The 15,401-nt window shown below is 34.3% G+C and overlaps 1 protein-coding gene across 1 annotated transcript; it reads right to left on the reverse strand.

Annotated features, from left to right (window-relative positions):
* Positions 1-1,893: 1,893 nt before the first annotated feature.
* Positions 1,894-12,929, reverse strand: LOC132563560 (transmembrane protein 181-like). The gene is made up of 13 exons (XM_060228301.1): positions 12,793-12,929; positions 10,368-10,471; positions 9,795-9,953; positions 9,199-9,341; positions 8,296-8,415; positions 7,797-7,877; positions 5,515-5,614; positions 5,034-5,161; positions 4,331-4,480; positions 3,993-4,095; positions 3,298-3,522; positions 2,668-2,734; positions 1,894-1,972 (listed from the first exon to the last, which is right to left on the reverse strand). Exons 1-13 carry the CDS (start codon positions 12,927-12,929, stop codon positions 1,894-1,896), a joined length of 1,596 nt encoding a protein of 531 aa, XP_060084284.1.
* Positions 12,930-15,401: the final 2,472 nt, after the last annotated feature.

A 15,401-nucleotide genomic window follows, 5' to 3' on the forward strand; every position in this document is an offset into this window, starting at 1 on the left:
TCAAAATCCTACCCATGTTAGAATATAGGGCAACCTTAACCTGAACATTTTTTTTAATGAAATACAATAATATACTGTCTGGCTAATATGATACAATGCTTAATACTTTCACCAGTAGAGGTTTCATTGTAATATTATCTCAAGTCAAAAGTTACTATTTTGTCAAAGAAAATATTTTAGTAAAATTTACCAATGGTTTAGTGAAAATATTACAATATGAATGCTGAATATTAATGAAGCAGTATTACTGATATATTTATAATATATGAAATTTTAGTAAAATATTATTTCCATTTAAGCTGCAATAGCAAGCATGTGATAGAATTTGTATGGGAAAATTATTTGCGCAGAAATATTTTAGTAACAATATAATGTCTTTTAATAATTTAGAGTTATCTGCCCTTGTGAGAGAATATTGACTGATCGATCATTTGCCGGGTGAGAAAATTACTTTGTTTTCAAATGACATTTCTTCTACAAACAAACGATGTAACAACAAAGACCTGCAAACAAGAGCAGATAATTCTGCATTAAAAAAAGACAGAATTATTTCAATTGTAAAGGCATTACTGTACTATTTACAAAAATATTTAAATTCCTTGATACATTTTTAAAAATCATTTTTAATGTAAGTATTGATTCTAGCACTATCATATGATCTAATACACTAATTAATGAAACTGCTGTAATTAGCATTGTATTGAATATTGATGGCTTTAATTAGAGACAAACTGTCAATTAGTAAAGATAAAGGTCCTTGATTCGCACTACAGAAGACTAGTTCATATTTCTTAAAGTTGTTGTCAAAAGTTAAATACAAAAAAATTGTATGATAATGGAATAATTGTATAACAATGAACAGTTCATTTCTTTCTCTCTTTCATTTTTCTTAAACCAATTTCAATATTCTTCACAAAAAACAAAACAAAAGGAAAAAGAAAAAAAAAAGAAAAAAATATATATACATCAATATCTGATTTTTATCTAGTTATTTTTTAATAAGAATTGATCTTGAAATCAAAATATTTTTCATATCTATACCATTGAAAATGACTATTCCAGTAAAACATCTACACCACCCTAGACTTTGGGGCAACATCCATTGAGTTTCCTTTGGAAGTACAGTCGAACCCACTTAATTTGAATTCGGTCATATTGAAAAACCAGTTAATTGGATATAAAAAAAATTCATGCCAAAATGCCTTCTTTGTCTTACTATTTTCACCTCCTTTAATATGAAATTGGTTAATTTAAAATCCCATATCATTTGAAAGGTAAATACTGACCCTAAACAGTACTAATGAACTGTTTTCACATCGCTTGATTTGAAGGCCATCTCACTGCAGGCAGAAAACTCAGCCATGGATAAAAGTGATTTATGTTTTGAGGCCTGATTTCAAGTAGATGTCTCGCTGGAATAACCATAATCAATTTTGTATGGTTTTGTTACATTTCTGATGTATTTGTTTGATTATCAATACAGTGTAAAGTAGAAAAAGTGACACATAAAATGTCAATAAATTTGTTCATATATTGTTCATATGGAAAAGAACATCTATACAACCAAATACCTTACCTCAGAATTCCCACTTGGAATGTATATGTAAACCCAAAACATTTCATGTGATAACATGACAGCCTATTTCTGAAATCAACCCCACTTGTGTACATCACACACCACAGAACCTGTAGAACATGTACTAAAAAGTTTTACAATACTTTGTAACAGATACCGTTGTACATTTTCTACTCAGAAATCCACAAAAATGGGATCTCCTCCAAAGCAGTAAGATTTACAGTAACTTCAAAACCTGCTTGAGATACAGAACTCTTCAGATGAGATTCGCTGGTCTTGTTCGACAGCAGATTCCTGCTACAAATTGGACAGCTGTCCTATCGGAATGTTTCTTCCTCCGAGTCATGGTAGCGACTGACATGGTGATTATTTAGATTTGTCTCCTCTTGGTCCGATCTACAAACACAAAAGAATATATTATTCTCCTAGTGACTAACAAAATGTATGAGAAACTGTAAAATAGGATTTGTTTGAAAAAATTACATCTTATTATTTTCATAAGAATTTGTCTTCTCTTGGTCTGATCTATAAATACATAGTAGGATAAATGTTTTTCTTACTGACTTAAGGATTGTATGAGAAACTGGAAACAATGTAAAACAGACTTTGTGTGAAGAAATGAAGTTACTGTAGTAAATCAAGTTACGTTCATCCTAATTTGATCCTAAATTGCAAGGAGTTTTTTGTAAATTTTGATTATTTCTTAAACTAATTTCACAAATGATTCACTTTTAATATCAAAGCCAGTTTCTCAGGATTATTCAATATTATTATTCAAATATTCATGATAGATAGCTACAGGTAATTTGATAACCTGAATAAACATGGATGGGCTTATTACTAGACATGGGATTATCGGCAGATATATAAGCATTCAAATTTCACAATCAAAACCTGAATCTGAAGCATCAAAGCCAACAACTTCACAATCAAAGTTTCCTAACAATAAGCCAATGTCTGATAATAAGCTCGATCAATTCTCCTTCAATCCTGCCATCACTGCCCTGTTAAAAGTCCACTCCCCTATTTGTTGTCAGAGTTTATGTGTATACTAGTCATCCAGACTTATTACAGGAACTGTAACAACTTACCCATAATGCACCTCTTCATCAGAGTCATTCAACATAGATATGGCTGGGTTGTCCTTCAAGTTACTCTCTGTAGATATAAGGTAAATATAAATGACACAAATTAACCAGTAAAACGTCTCTGTTCCTTTGACCAAATGTACTATGAATATTGCTTTATCACTTTCAATAATAAATAATACAATGCACATTGCACATATTAAATAATTGAATAAAAATAATCACCGTTGCCAATGGTGAAAAACACAACAAACTTTTTTTTTTTATTTATTTCACACAAAATTGGTTCTGCTTTCTCCAAGGATGCTTCAGACCATATCCTGACAAAATCCGTTTCCTCAATTATTCCAGAAAAAAAATTTGTGATAGTAACATACAAAGTAGTATAAAATCATGATGTATATGTAAAATAATGCATACCACACAGCAAAAATAGAGAGGTGAATGGAGAGAGCAAATAAAACAACGCTCATAACAGTAACAAAGCAATTTTCACATAGTATCCAATATCAATGTCAAAACTCAATATAAAGGAAAAATTCTTTTGAACCCACATTCTTGTCTTATTGATCATATTTACTGACTTCATCACAATTTCTCTACAGCAATAGATGTAAGTAATAGCATACATACCAAACTGTGCATTTTTGGAAGGTGAGTATACAAATGCCATCGTGTACATGTAGAAGTTCAGGAGACCGTAAAACGACACAAATTCTATGGAGTTTTCATAGTTTGTAGACAGCTCTGCAACAAAGTTGTCCTGGAGGGCCGCTGCCCCAAAACGCATCACAGTTATTGTTACACTTATGGACAGCACAATCAGCATCAGCAGCGTCATAAACTTCAGACGAATATCTGAGAAAAAAGAAATTACAACTTTAGGACTTTTTTCCCATTCATTTGGGAAGTGGCCTTTTTTTAAAATCCCATTTTAGAAAGAAAACTGATCACTTTTGACTAAAACTTAATGAGTAAACTACATATTTTGGAAATTTGGCCAGATAATGAAATTGGAAATGAAAATACAATTGGGGATGGGGCATATTTTTGGCCTCACACAGACCCCAGAAAAATAACAAATAAAACCCTGAAATTTAATGTGCAGTCTCTTTATATCTTATGTGGGAACCTTGGAATATATTAACATAAACCATAACTTTCTCCCTACACAATGGGAATTAAACATATTCAATTTTTCTAGACTACAAGGCTGTTAATAAGAATAATGACATTAACCAGAAATTGACAAGATGCTACCTCTGCACTAGACCAGAGTGGAGAGTCATATCTGCATGTAAAATTGAGGAAATTCTTTAAAATCTCACCAAAGTAAGGCATGGATCGCAGTTCAGCGTACGCTCGAACCAGGAGGTATAACAAATACAACAGGTACAGCCCACCAACAATGAAAAAGAAAATCTTGAAACCCTGAAATAACAAAAGTCAGGCTCTAAAGAGGAACTGTAAGGTGATGCTCTGTATCAGCTACATGCTTGAAAATATCCAAAATCTATGTATATCAACAAAAGTTTATAGCCAATATAATAAAATTTATCAATGCTACAAATTTAAGTAAATAATATGTGACAATAGCAATATTGTAACTATTATATGCACAGTGTATTTCTGAAGACATGAACAAAGTTATTTCTATAGGACTTACCATGAAGTTGGTCGTGTCCAGGCGGTAGTAATAGGTGGGATCCTGCAGCTCATTATAGCCCTGCCATGAAGCTAGTGTGACAGCAGTGATCCATATTAATCCAACAATGATAAATTTTGGCAGGTAAAACTTGGCAAATCTTCGATCAGTCTTAAACAAATTGATACAAATCTAGGTCAGAGCAATTATGTGCAATAGATTACGTACAAGATACATAGAGAAGATAAACATATCTTAGGTATACAACCAAATCTGTCTTAGCAGACAGATCTAGTACCTAGCTTGTTATCTTTGTGATGACATATGTCCCTACTGTGAACAAATAGAAAAGTCTCATCCCCATTTCAACTCATAGATCTTGATACAAAACAATTTTCAAAATGTATTTTTCATTACTTAGTAATACAAAATAATTTGCACTATGCAATGTGATATTCCAAATCTGACATGTCTGAAATTTATTTTCATTTTCCGACGTGAATGCTACACCTGTGAAAACATACATACATACCTATATGTAAAAGTGGCAATCTGACATCATTATGATGAATAACTATTGTCTACAAGTCAGGTGAAACTAACATATGACAGAAAGATGTTGTATAATAGATGGGAGCAAATTCTGTATGTGTGTATTTCCAATTCATCAAAGTCATTGCAAATGGTTAGAAATTTTCTTTGCCAATATATTTCAATTCCCTACCTGTCTAACACCATGGTAGATACACAGCCAAAACATGAGCAGTCCACACAGGAAAGAAGCTTGAAAAACGCCATCCATGATACCAGGTACCCAACTATTTACCAGGAAAGTCATCGGGAACAATGGATCTGGAAATAATACAATTTGTAGATTATATACACATACACAGCAAAGCATAATTAACATGAGGTTTAGCAAAAAGATTAAATGTATTAGATTTTTTTTGTTATTGATCATGTGTAAAAAATCGAAAATTCCATCCATGATTCAAATTGGTATAACATTTCTTTTCTGAGATAAATGAAATATTTTCAAACAAAATTGCAATTCTCAATCTGAAAAATAAAAAATATTTCATCATTAGTTCCTTAATATTTTTATATGTAATTGTTTGAAAATGTGTTGGTTATTTTGTTATAAGTACACCCTCATCATTGTTTTGCTTCCCTTGGAAATCTCTTGTCACAATCACAGTTCTTACCATTATATAAGAGAAGCAGAGGTAACAAAACCGAGATCCATTTTTGCTCAATTGACCAGTCCCTCATAGAAAACCTCCTCAGAGAATGTGCAAACAGACACTGGAAATAAGAATCTCATGATTAACTCAATACCTGATCATATCATTTTTTCTTTTTTACACAACAAATGAATTCATATTTTTTATATACTTGGTAATTATTAGAAGTTCTGCAGATAAAAAATGCTAGTCTGCTGTAACAGTTATCTCCCTTCGGTCTTATAAAAGTTTCGGTAATACATAGTGCAATTATCTATGGAATTTGCATAATGACTTCCAGTAAAGGAAAGTTGTTCCTAACAATAACTGGTTGCACTAAGGTCCAAAGGTTGACAAGATATTGGGGTCACATAAATTTGGCCTAGATTTCAAAATGAAAGTCTTATTTCATGTATGCAGAGATGATGGATACACTTGAGTGAGCATTCAGTCTAGGTTCTAAGAGTTGGATTGACAAAGACAGGAAATACCACAACAGAATAGTGTCATTAATAATTAATGCTTTATATATATTTTTTCATGTTACAATCTGGTGTCAAAGTTGTTTCTGTTGAGCGAAATCAACCAAGGGGTTGAGTGAAATGAAACCAACCCACTCAATTACTGTTAAGCTCACCAACAGTAGCAGCCATTGAAAAAAAACACTTTTGTACTTAGAAGCCTTTGACAATATAATTAAAAAAAAAATTCCAATGAACACAAGAATTTAGTGATTAATTCATTTTAATTGATTACTTAATTAATCAAATATCAATTGATTAGAAGGAAGAGAAGGCAAAACAAAGTTCCAGAAGTTATCAAAGACATAATATTATGAAACTGGATATGAAATATGATATGGAATGATCTCTTTAATTCAGGGATCAATAGATCATAGTCCATGCTATAAATGTCTTTATGCTACCATCTGTGTTCTTCTCTCAACCCTGTCCTGAAGACAGCTGTTACCTATCTATCTACATACTGCACACCTGTGACTCTATTAAATACAGGTAACAATCCAGTACACTGAATCAATAGATCACAGACTTGTCAGCTTAGTAAGCAGAGTTACAACAACTTATAAAGGCCATGAATTCAAAATCAAAATTATTCCTTTGGAAAATACAACATTCCCATGATTATATTCAATAAAATGGACAATCTTTTTGAACCAATGATTGAAAATGATGAAAAAAAATTCATTTTTTTTGTTCGTTTTTTTCTTTAACATACAAGTACGTGCACTCAATTTTAAATCTGTCATTTTGGATTTTTGACCAACTTGGCCGACTGCACAACTATTCTATACTATCTTTAAAGAAATATATAAAAAAAATTCAAGTCTCCTCAAAATGTCAGTAATGATCAATTATATGATTTTTTTATTTCATAAGCTAAAAACAGAGTTTTTTTTTCAAATATCATCAGATGATAATTCTGATGTTCTGGTCAACTTTCATCACTTTATGTGAACACAAACTAATTATAATAGATACAACTGAAAGTAAAGAAGCAGGGTTAATGCGGCTTTTAAGCTATCAATGCTAGAAATTTATCCAAAATTTATCACTGTTTACAAAACATGGCTCATATGATGAAGATGACGGTCAATCAAGCTGTTTGTAAACATCCTTCACATTAATGATGCTAACAGCTGTTCTCAAGTTCTTGTCAAACATTTTCTTCTGTCGATTCATGTTACGTCTTCACGTCAAATGACTGAGTGTGAAGTACTATGATATCAACATTTCACTTTCTTCAGTAGAAACATTCACACATCAGTATTAGTGTGACTATATGACATTGAAGTTTTTGTCATGTCAATTAACTTTTTATTTTTTTATTTTTGTAATCATAATTAGATTTTCGAAGCCATATATATGAAAAATATATAAATCCTCATGCTTTCCATCATATTTCATTTTCATCAATAACACCACAAAAAAATTATTATGTTTCATTTTTTCTTAAGGTTTTCTTTTCAGCTTAAATTTTGAGCAATTATTTTCATCACTTGAAAGTTTAAATTTTTTGTAGTTGGCTTTCATTTTCTCTCAATTTTTCTTTTACCTCTTCTTTAAAAGAAAAAAAATCTGACAAGAGACCATCAGTTTTAAGCAATTTTCTGTTGAAGGAACTTATTCATTTAAAACTGTTATAATGATAATATCAGTTTATCGCATTGTCCTCAATTCGAATCTCAGAAAAAGTATAGAAGCTCTGTATGTGTTTTAAATGATCAACAACACAAAGATACTTACAGTGCCAAGGAATGTCATCACAACGAACACAAATCGGATCCAAATCTCAAGCTGGGTGAAGGATGTGTTATAACTCTTAAACTGAAAATGAAAAAGTTACTGTATTATTTTGAATCCATAATCATAATTAATGGCCATGGTGCTTTAAACATTATGCAAAGAGCTGAGGCTTTTAACTAGCATTGAATAGTTTACTGTTAACAAAGCTTAGCTCTTAGAAAAAATTTATGAAATAACATTTGACAGAGAGCCTAAATTCAAATTAATTTCTGACTTATTTTGTTTCCTTTTTTTCCCCTCATGTCAGATTGAAAACATTTATTTAAATTTTCTACCATCTAATCTTCATAACTAATCAAATGGAATTAAAAAAAATTTTTTACAGAAATTAAAATTTTACGGTAGTAAACATATAGTCTGCAGTATTGGTGAGAGATGTAAACCATACAATATTATGACCACAATATAATGTATATTATGGAGTGGATACTATACTTACATAGAAAACAATATCCTTGATGTTCGACTTAGTCGCCTCGAGGCCGTAGAAGTCAATGTTGATGATATAGTTTGTATAGTCCAAGTAGCCGAGATGAAGCAGGATCAGGTCATCACACACCTACAAAATACAGTGTTTGTTTGTATGTTTGTGCTTTCAAATTTTTTGAAATTGTGAAATCATGAATCTTGAGATTTTTTTTTGCTTTAGTTTTTTGCTAGGTGTATAGTCCTATGATCAGCCATGACCTCCTTGAAGTAGCTGGTGAATATCTTAATGAACAACATAAGGGCAGTCCATGGCATGCCATCCAGAGAAATAGGGGTAAAATTATTTCTCAAGAACACAACCACGTCAGCACAGACTGGTCTGTTACTCAGCTTCCAAAGAAACACAAACTGTAACCAGTATATAGGAAGTGTCAAACCCCACACTTCAGATCTTCACCTGAAGTTACAAAGGCCAATGCTCTACCAACTGACCAAGCTGAAGAAACCATAGAAACAGAATGGCAGACCTCAATAGATGATGATGACTCTCAAATCCGATAGAAATAATTACAAAACTGACCAACAAAGCAGCTGTATTGTTGTGTGGTATGAAGTTGATACCTAGCTTTTCAATTTTCACACTGCAAGTTATCATTCTGGAGTGTGATTTCAGGTAAAATAACACTGTTTTAGTGACATCAACTATGAAAATATAATATCAATCATATCATTTTCATATCCATCATTTTACATTTAATACATCTATTATTTTTACCTACATAAAATCAACGTTATACTTGAGATTCCTAACACGGTAATAAATTCTATATCAACATATGTATGTTTTAAGAACAACAATAAACTCCAAATCAGTAATACCAGGTAAACAACAGAATCACAGTACAGTACATACATGTGAGCAGCTCAGAAGTCTTGTCCTGTTATGTGCTATTGGGCTAAGTTCCGGGTTTTTCGTCTTCAATATTCCATGGTCTATATCTCCTTTAAACCCTCGGATCCCTACACCCACTACAAATGGCTCCTGGAATCGTGAACCTGGAACATGCAATCATTTTGTAAGTAAATATAAAGAATTCTCTGATTTCTTTTCTTCCCTAATAAGTCATTCATGCAGAAAGGAAATGACAATGAGTTTGATATAACAATTCATATTACTGCTAGTTTGTATATTTCTATTCCTTCAATGTCAATCCTCTAGTGATGCATGATAAAACAGAGACAAAAAAAGTGGAGTGTTTGATATAAACAAAGAAGAAACAGAATCTGTTTACCTACAAATACAAGACAAATGTTTATATACAGAAAAACATAATAAAGTACTTCATAGGTTAACACTTGGCCTGTAACTAGTTTATTCATGGAATCTGGATTTAAAACAACATCTTTAACCTTTTTTTGAGTTTACAATTTGCTGAAAAAAAGTGCATGAAGCAAAATCTGTGTATATTATTTTATTTACACATTAAAACATCAGTGACTATAACTTACCTCCCCTGTTATTGGTTGTCATGTGAGCAATCAACCACATCTGCTGGTGAAATGTCGACATTGGTGGAGATTTGAGCTTGAAATGTCCAGCAGCCACCTGGGAGTGACTTCCAACAGTTAGTGATCCATTGTGTGACACCGTCTCTATAATAGGGGGACCTGACAAAAACAACAACAAATGACATCACAATTAGACCAAGCAAACATTATGCTATGTTTTGTCAAATCTTTGTCTGGGTAACTGTGCATGATTCGTGATCAAATGTAAAAGTAATGTTAAAATCATCTCCAGGACATACAAACATCATATTGGTGTTTTTTTATTATTGTGTTGTTTTTTTATTCAAGGCCCTTATAACATATAATAAAAAATTCAATCATAACTTGAAATCTATAAAAGATATGGAACATATCATTCTCATTGTCAGAGTTAGTGCTTTTAACATTACAATGTAATAACTTTGGTTTATAATTTTAATTTGAACAAGAATTATATATAAATATGGCTATCTTTATTATTGAATTATGTAAATCTACCTGCCACTATTTTAAAATCGAAATGTGTCAACCTACCTGCCACGCCCACCATCACAGTGATTCCAAAGCAGAAGAAAAATATGACAAAAACTGACACAAACTGACGCTTTGACAGGGAGTACAGGCGCATCTGAACAGACCTAGAAAATTATGAAAGTAAGCATTAATAACAACTGCAAACACAAATTTTCAGTACAAAATTTTGCAATTAAGAAATTAGTTGAATAACAAATACCAGTACATGACTTAACTAATTACCTTTTAAAACTAAATTAACTGAATTCTGTCCCTTTGATTTTAATAGTTTTCTTTTTAAACTCGAAAATAAAATGTCATGACATGATAAAACAAACATGTAGCCACTTGGTTTCTAAACAGCATATTCTACTTTCTTCTTTAGTTCTCTCCTGAAGTTTGTTGAGATATTTTTGGCTGTTGATGATGCACATCTACTATAGTCTTGTGAAGTCCTATATTAATGTCGCTACATATATTACTAAGTCAGATGATTCATGATTTTGTTTAACGTTAAGCCAGAGACGTATATATCACGTATATATACGTCTCTGGTTAAGCTAAGGAATTGAATGAGGTTATAACATATCCTGTTCTACTTATCTCCAAGGAAAGGTCCAAACAACATCTTCAAATGTAGAATTACTTTTTTAAAACCCACAAGAATAAGTACAGTGTGTACTACATTAATCAAAATTTTTCAGTGGATACCTGAAGTCTCTGATTGTACTTTTTCAGAAGGAATGTGTGAATTACAATTTTTTTCTTTAGCACAGGGCTCTCACACCCCATTTTGGGACAGGGGCCCAGGGCCCTTAGAATTGGGAAAAATAATGGTGTTTTCCTTAGAATTGGGATAAAAAAGATACTATTTTGCATTGGAATATTGGGCCCCAAATCTGGCAGATCTAGACCCCTGTAGCATTTTTTGTTAACCAATATGAGCAATCATAAGTCAATATCGATTTTTGATCAGTTACCTTTTCCATTTAAATATAGTCAATATACACTAAAAACTACCAATTTTACCTATGCTGAAATTTAAACTTTTAACCATACTATGTTGATTTTGATGGGTTCTTACAATAGAGGTTTAAACAGTCTTTTCGATTTATATCTAACTTGCTACTTCAGAAAACAAAAAACAAAACAAAAGTGACCTGTTAAGGTGCATTTTTCTTTCATTTTTTTTTCAAATGTATATTCAAAGTAAAATTTCATTCAATAGTCACAATAAATGAAACCATTTCCTGAGTGAAAATCATATTTTTACAAAAATAAAAACCGTGCCGGCGTTTTACTATGAAGATGCGACAACTCGGCCACGAAAATAAATCTCTTTTGATTAACCATTATTTCCATTAAAAATAACGTAAAACATATAACCATTTTCCTAATATCTTTGAACAATAAATGTGTTACAGTTATTTTGAATATACGTGTGTATGTTTATCAAATACAGGAAGCTTCATAGAAAAGAAAAACGTAAAAACAAGCATCCGAATTGTCTTCCATTTTGACTACATGACACGAAGCAAGTCAATTTTGATAGAGTACATGTTGACCATATCGATATCGATCTGTGGCTTATCTTGTTTTGGCTTCTCTTCAAACAAATATCTAAAATGAAATGGTTCTGTAACAATCAAAATTAGAGTAAATAAACAACAAAATAAAAATCTTACGATTCAATTTCTGGTGCCATGTTGGCAGTGCTTAGTGCCCGCAGAAAGTTGTCCTTATGTTGACTTCCTGGCAAGAATTTAACTGACAATGATTTGCAGACGACGACAACAACGTCTGTAAGACGCTTGTTATCAATGGGGCCGCTAATTTTTATTTAAACCTATGACGATTTGTGTATTCGATCAATTCCACACAATTACAAATAACTTCATTACCCGATGCGAGCTCTTGCCACACATTTACAAAATTGTAAAACCATTGGGAATATAAAAAATACACAGGAATCTGCCTGGTCGCACTGGTTAGTAGGCCCAACACAAAAACAATGAGCTGTACATTTTTGTTAATTCATATTAGCCTTCACAAAGTCGAATCACCGAAAAAGGAATGGATACTGGATTACACGGGACCAATGATCCCTGATCAAACATCTAACTCGTATGAACCCTTGTATCGTACGTCAGAATATAAACGAGTACAACTGTACTTTCGGATCATTGTATTTGTCAGACACGCTTGAGTGACGTTTTTTCAGTACTTAATTAAAACGGAGTAACTTAGTCAAAACATTTAAATGTCCCCGGATGGGTGAGTATTATGAGTCTGAAATAAACAATAGAAACAAGATGAGAGTGCTTCAATATGTATCCATATGTTTTCTGAAGCAAAATGGTATATGTAAGGACACACAGATATAACCGACTCACACTATCAGGTTGAACTCAAGCCAACCATTAGATTCGAACACCTAACGACTCACCTCTCACATCGATCGTGGTAATAGGAGGGCGATATGTACTTAGAAAAGGCACTGAATACATCGGAGAACTGTGACAGAAAAGCACGGGCATTTTCTGTCCATGATGGCGTATGAAATGAAAACGAGTAATTATCCATTGTAGGATGCACGCTGGAGTCGGTGAAGGAATGATGGACTTCCCGAAAGACGAGTAGAGCTTTGCTCGTCACGTCACCGTCTATGAACAACTCACGTGCCTATCCGGTTCACAAACATGTGCTGGGTGCCATATTGGATTCTTGTGATGGAACTGGTCTCTCTCGCTTCCTACAGAGCACCAGTTGTCGGCTTCAGCCAATCACCTTGCTTTGACGTTTAATATTCATGACAAGAGTATTGATCAGTTCTGAATAACTTTTGCGTATCGAATTCTATAAGATGTGGCGTCACTGAACAGAATGACAAATACCGCGTGCCAAATAAGGATCAATAACGAGTGATCGATACCTGTATTTACCCTTACCGTTGAATGTACTTAGAGTATATAGAGTGGTGTGTGCGTCAACTTGTCATGTGCTAATTGCATGTCACGATATGTATCTGACTTAGGCCGCCATAATTAGTGTTTAAGGCCTCTATAACCGGTAAATATGACTGAGGACGTTATAACAGGTGTATCAGACTGACGACGCTATGACCAGTGTATTAGACTGAGGACGCTAATACCGGTGCATCAGACCGAGGACCCTCTAACCGATGTATCTGACTGAGGATGCTATAACCGGTGTATCTGACTGAGGACGCTATAACCGTTGTATTAGACTGAGGACGCTATAACCGGTATATCTGTCTGAGGACGCTATAACCAGTGTATCAGACTGAGGACGCTATAACCGTTGTATTAGACTGAGGACGCTATAACCGGTATATCTGTCTGAGGACGCTATAACCAGTGTATCAGACTGAGGACGCTATAACCGGTGTATTAGACTGAGGACGCTATAACCAGTGTATCTGACTGAGGACGCTATAACCAGTGTATCTGACTGAGGATGCTATAACTGGTGTATCAGACTGAGGACGCTATAACCGTTGTATCAGACTGAGGACGCTATAACCGGTGTATTAGACTGGGGACGCTATAACCGGTGTATCTGACTGAGGACGCTATAACCAGTGTATCAGACTGAGGACTTTATAACCAATGTATTAGACTGGGGACGCTATAACCGGTGTATCTGACTGAGGACGCTATAACCAGTGTATCAGACTGAGGACGCTATAACTAGTGTATCTGACTGAGGACGCTACAACTAGTGTATCTGACTGAGGACGCTATAACTAGTGTATCTGACTGAGGACGCTATAACCAGTGTATGTGACTGAGGACCCTATAACCGGTGTATCAGACTGAGGACGCTATTTTGGTGTACCAGACTGATAACGCTATAAATGGTGTATCTGATTGAGGACGCTATAACCGGTGTATCTGACTGAGGACGCTATAACCAGTGTATCAGACTGAGGACGATATAACTAGTGTATCTGACTGAGGACGCTATAACTAGTGTATCTGACTGAGGACGCTATAACTTGTGTATCTGACTGAGAACGCTATAACCAGTGTATCTGACTGAGGACGCTATAACCGGTGTATCAGACTGAGGACGCTATAACCAGTGTACCAGACTGATAACGCTATAAATGGTGTATCTGACTGAGGAGGCTATAACCGGTGTATCTGACTGATGACGCTATAACTAGTGTATCTGACTGAGGACGCTATAACCAGTGTATCTGACTGAGGACGCTATAACCGGTGTATCAGACTGAGGACGCTATAACCAGTGTACCAGACTGATAACGCTATAAATGGTGTATCTGACTGAGGACGCTATAACCGGTGTATCTGACTGAGGACGCTATAACTAGTGTATCTGACTGTGGACGCTATAACCAGTGTATCTGACTGAGGACGCTATAACCGGTGTATCAGACTGAGGACGCTATAACTGGTGTACCAGACTGATAACGCTATAACTAGTGTATCTGACTGAGGACGCTATAACCAGTGTATCTGACTGAGGACGCTATAATCGGTGTATCAGACAGAGGACGCTATAACCAGTGTACCAGACTGATAACGCTATAAATGGTGTATCTGACTGAGGACGCTATAACCGGTGTATCTGACTGAGGACGCTATAACTAGTGTATCTGACTGAGGACGCTATAACCGGTGTATCAGACTGAGGACGCTATAACCGGTGTACCAGACTGATAACGCTATAAATGGTGTATCTGACTGAGGACGCTATAACCGGTGTATCAGACTGAGGACGCTATAACCGGTGTATCAGACTGAGGACGCTATAACCGGTGTATCTGACTGAGGACGCTATAACCAGTGTATCTGACTAAGGACGCTATAAATGGTGTATCTGACTGAGGACGCTATAACCGGTGTATCTGACTGAGGACGCTATAACTAGTGTATCTGACTGAGGATGCTATAACCGGTGTATCAGACTGAGGACGCTATAACCGGTGTACCAGACTGATAACGCTATAACCGGTGTATCTGACTGAGGACGCTATAACCGGTGTATCTGACTGAGGACGCTATAACC

This window comes from Ylistrum balloti, unplaced genomic scaffold, assembly GCF_031769215.1.
Source record: "Ylistrum balloti isolate Yb309-2 unplaced genomic scaffold, AGI_CSIRO_Ybal_v1 Utg371768, whole genome shotgun sequence".
Taxonomy (NCBI): domain Eukaryota; kingdom Metazoa; phylum Mollusca; class Bivalvia; order Pectinida; family Pectinidae; genus Ylistrum; species Ylistrum balloti.

What these genes read in the sequence shown, in the direction of transcription:
- LOC132563560 (XM_060228301.1), bottom strand. Translation starts at nt 12,929, where the DNA reads ATGGATAATTACTCGTTTTCATTTCATACGCCATCATGGACAGAAAAT. An exon ending in GACAACCAATAACAGGGGAG is followed by an intron (nt 9,342 to 9,794) that starts GTAAGTTATAGT and finishes TGCATGTTCCAG; the next exon opens with GTTCACGATTCCAGGAGCCA. An exon ending in GCGATCCATGCCTTACTTTG is followed by an intron (nt 3,523 to 3,992) that starts GTGAGATTTTAA and finishes CTTTTTTCTCAG; the next exon opens with ATATTCGTCTGAAGTTTATG.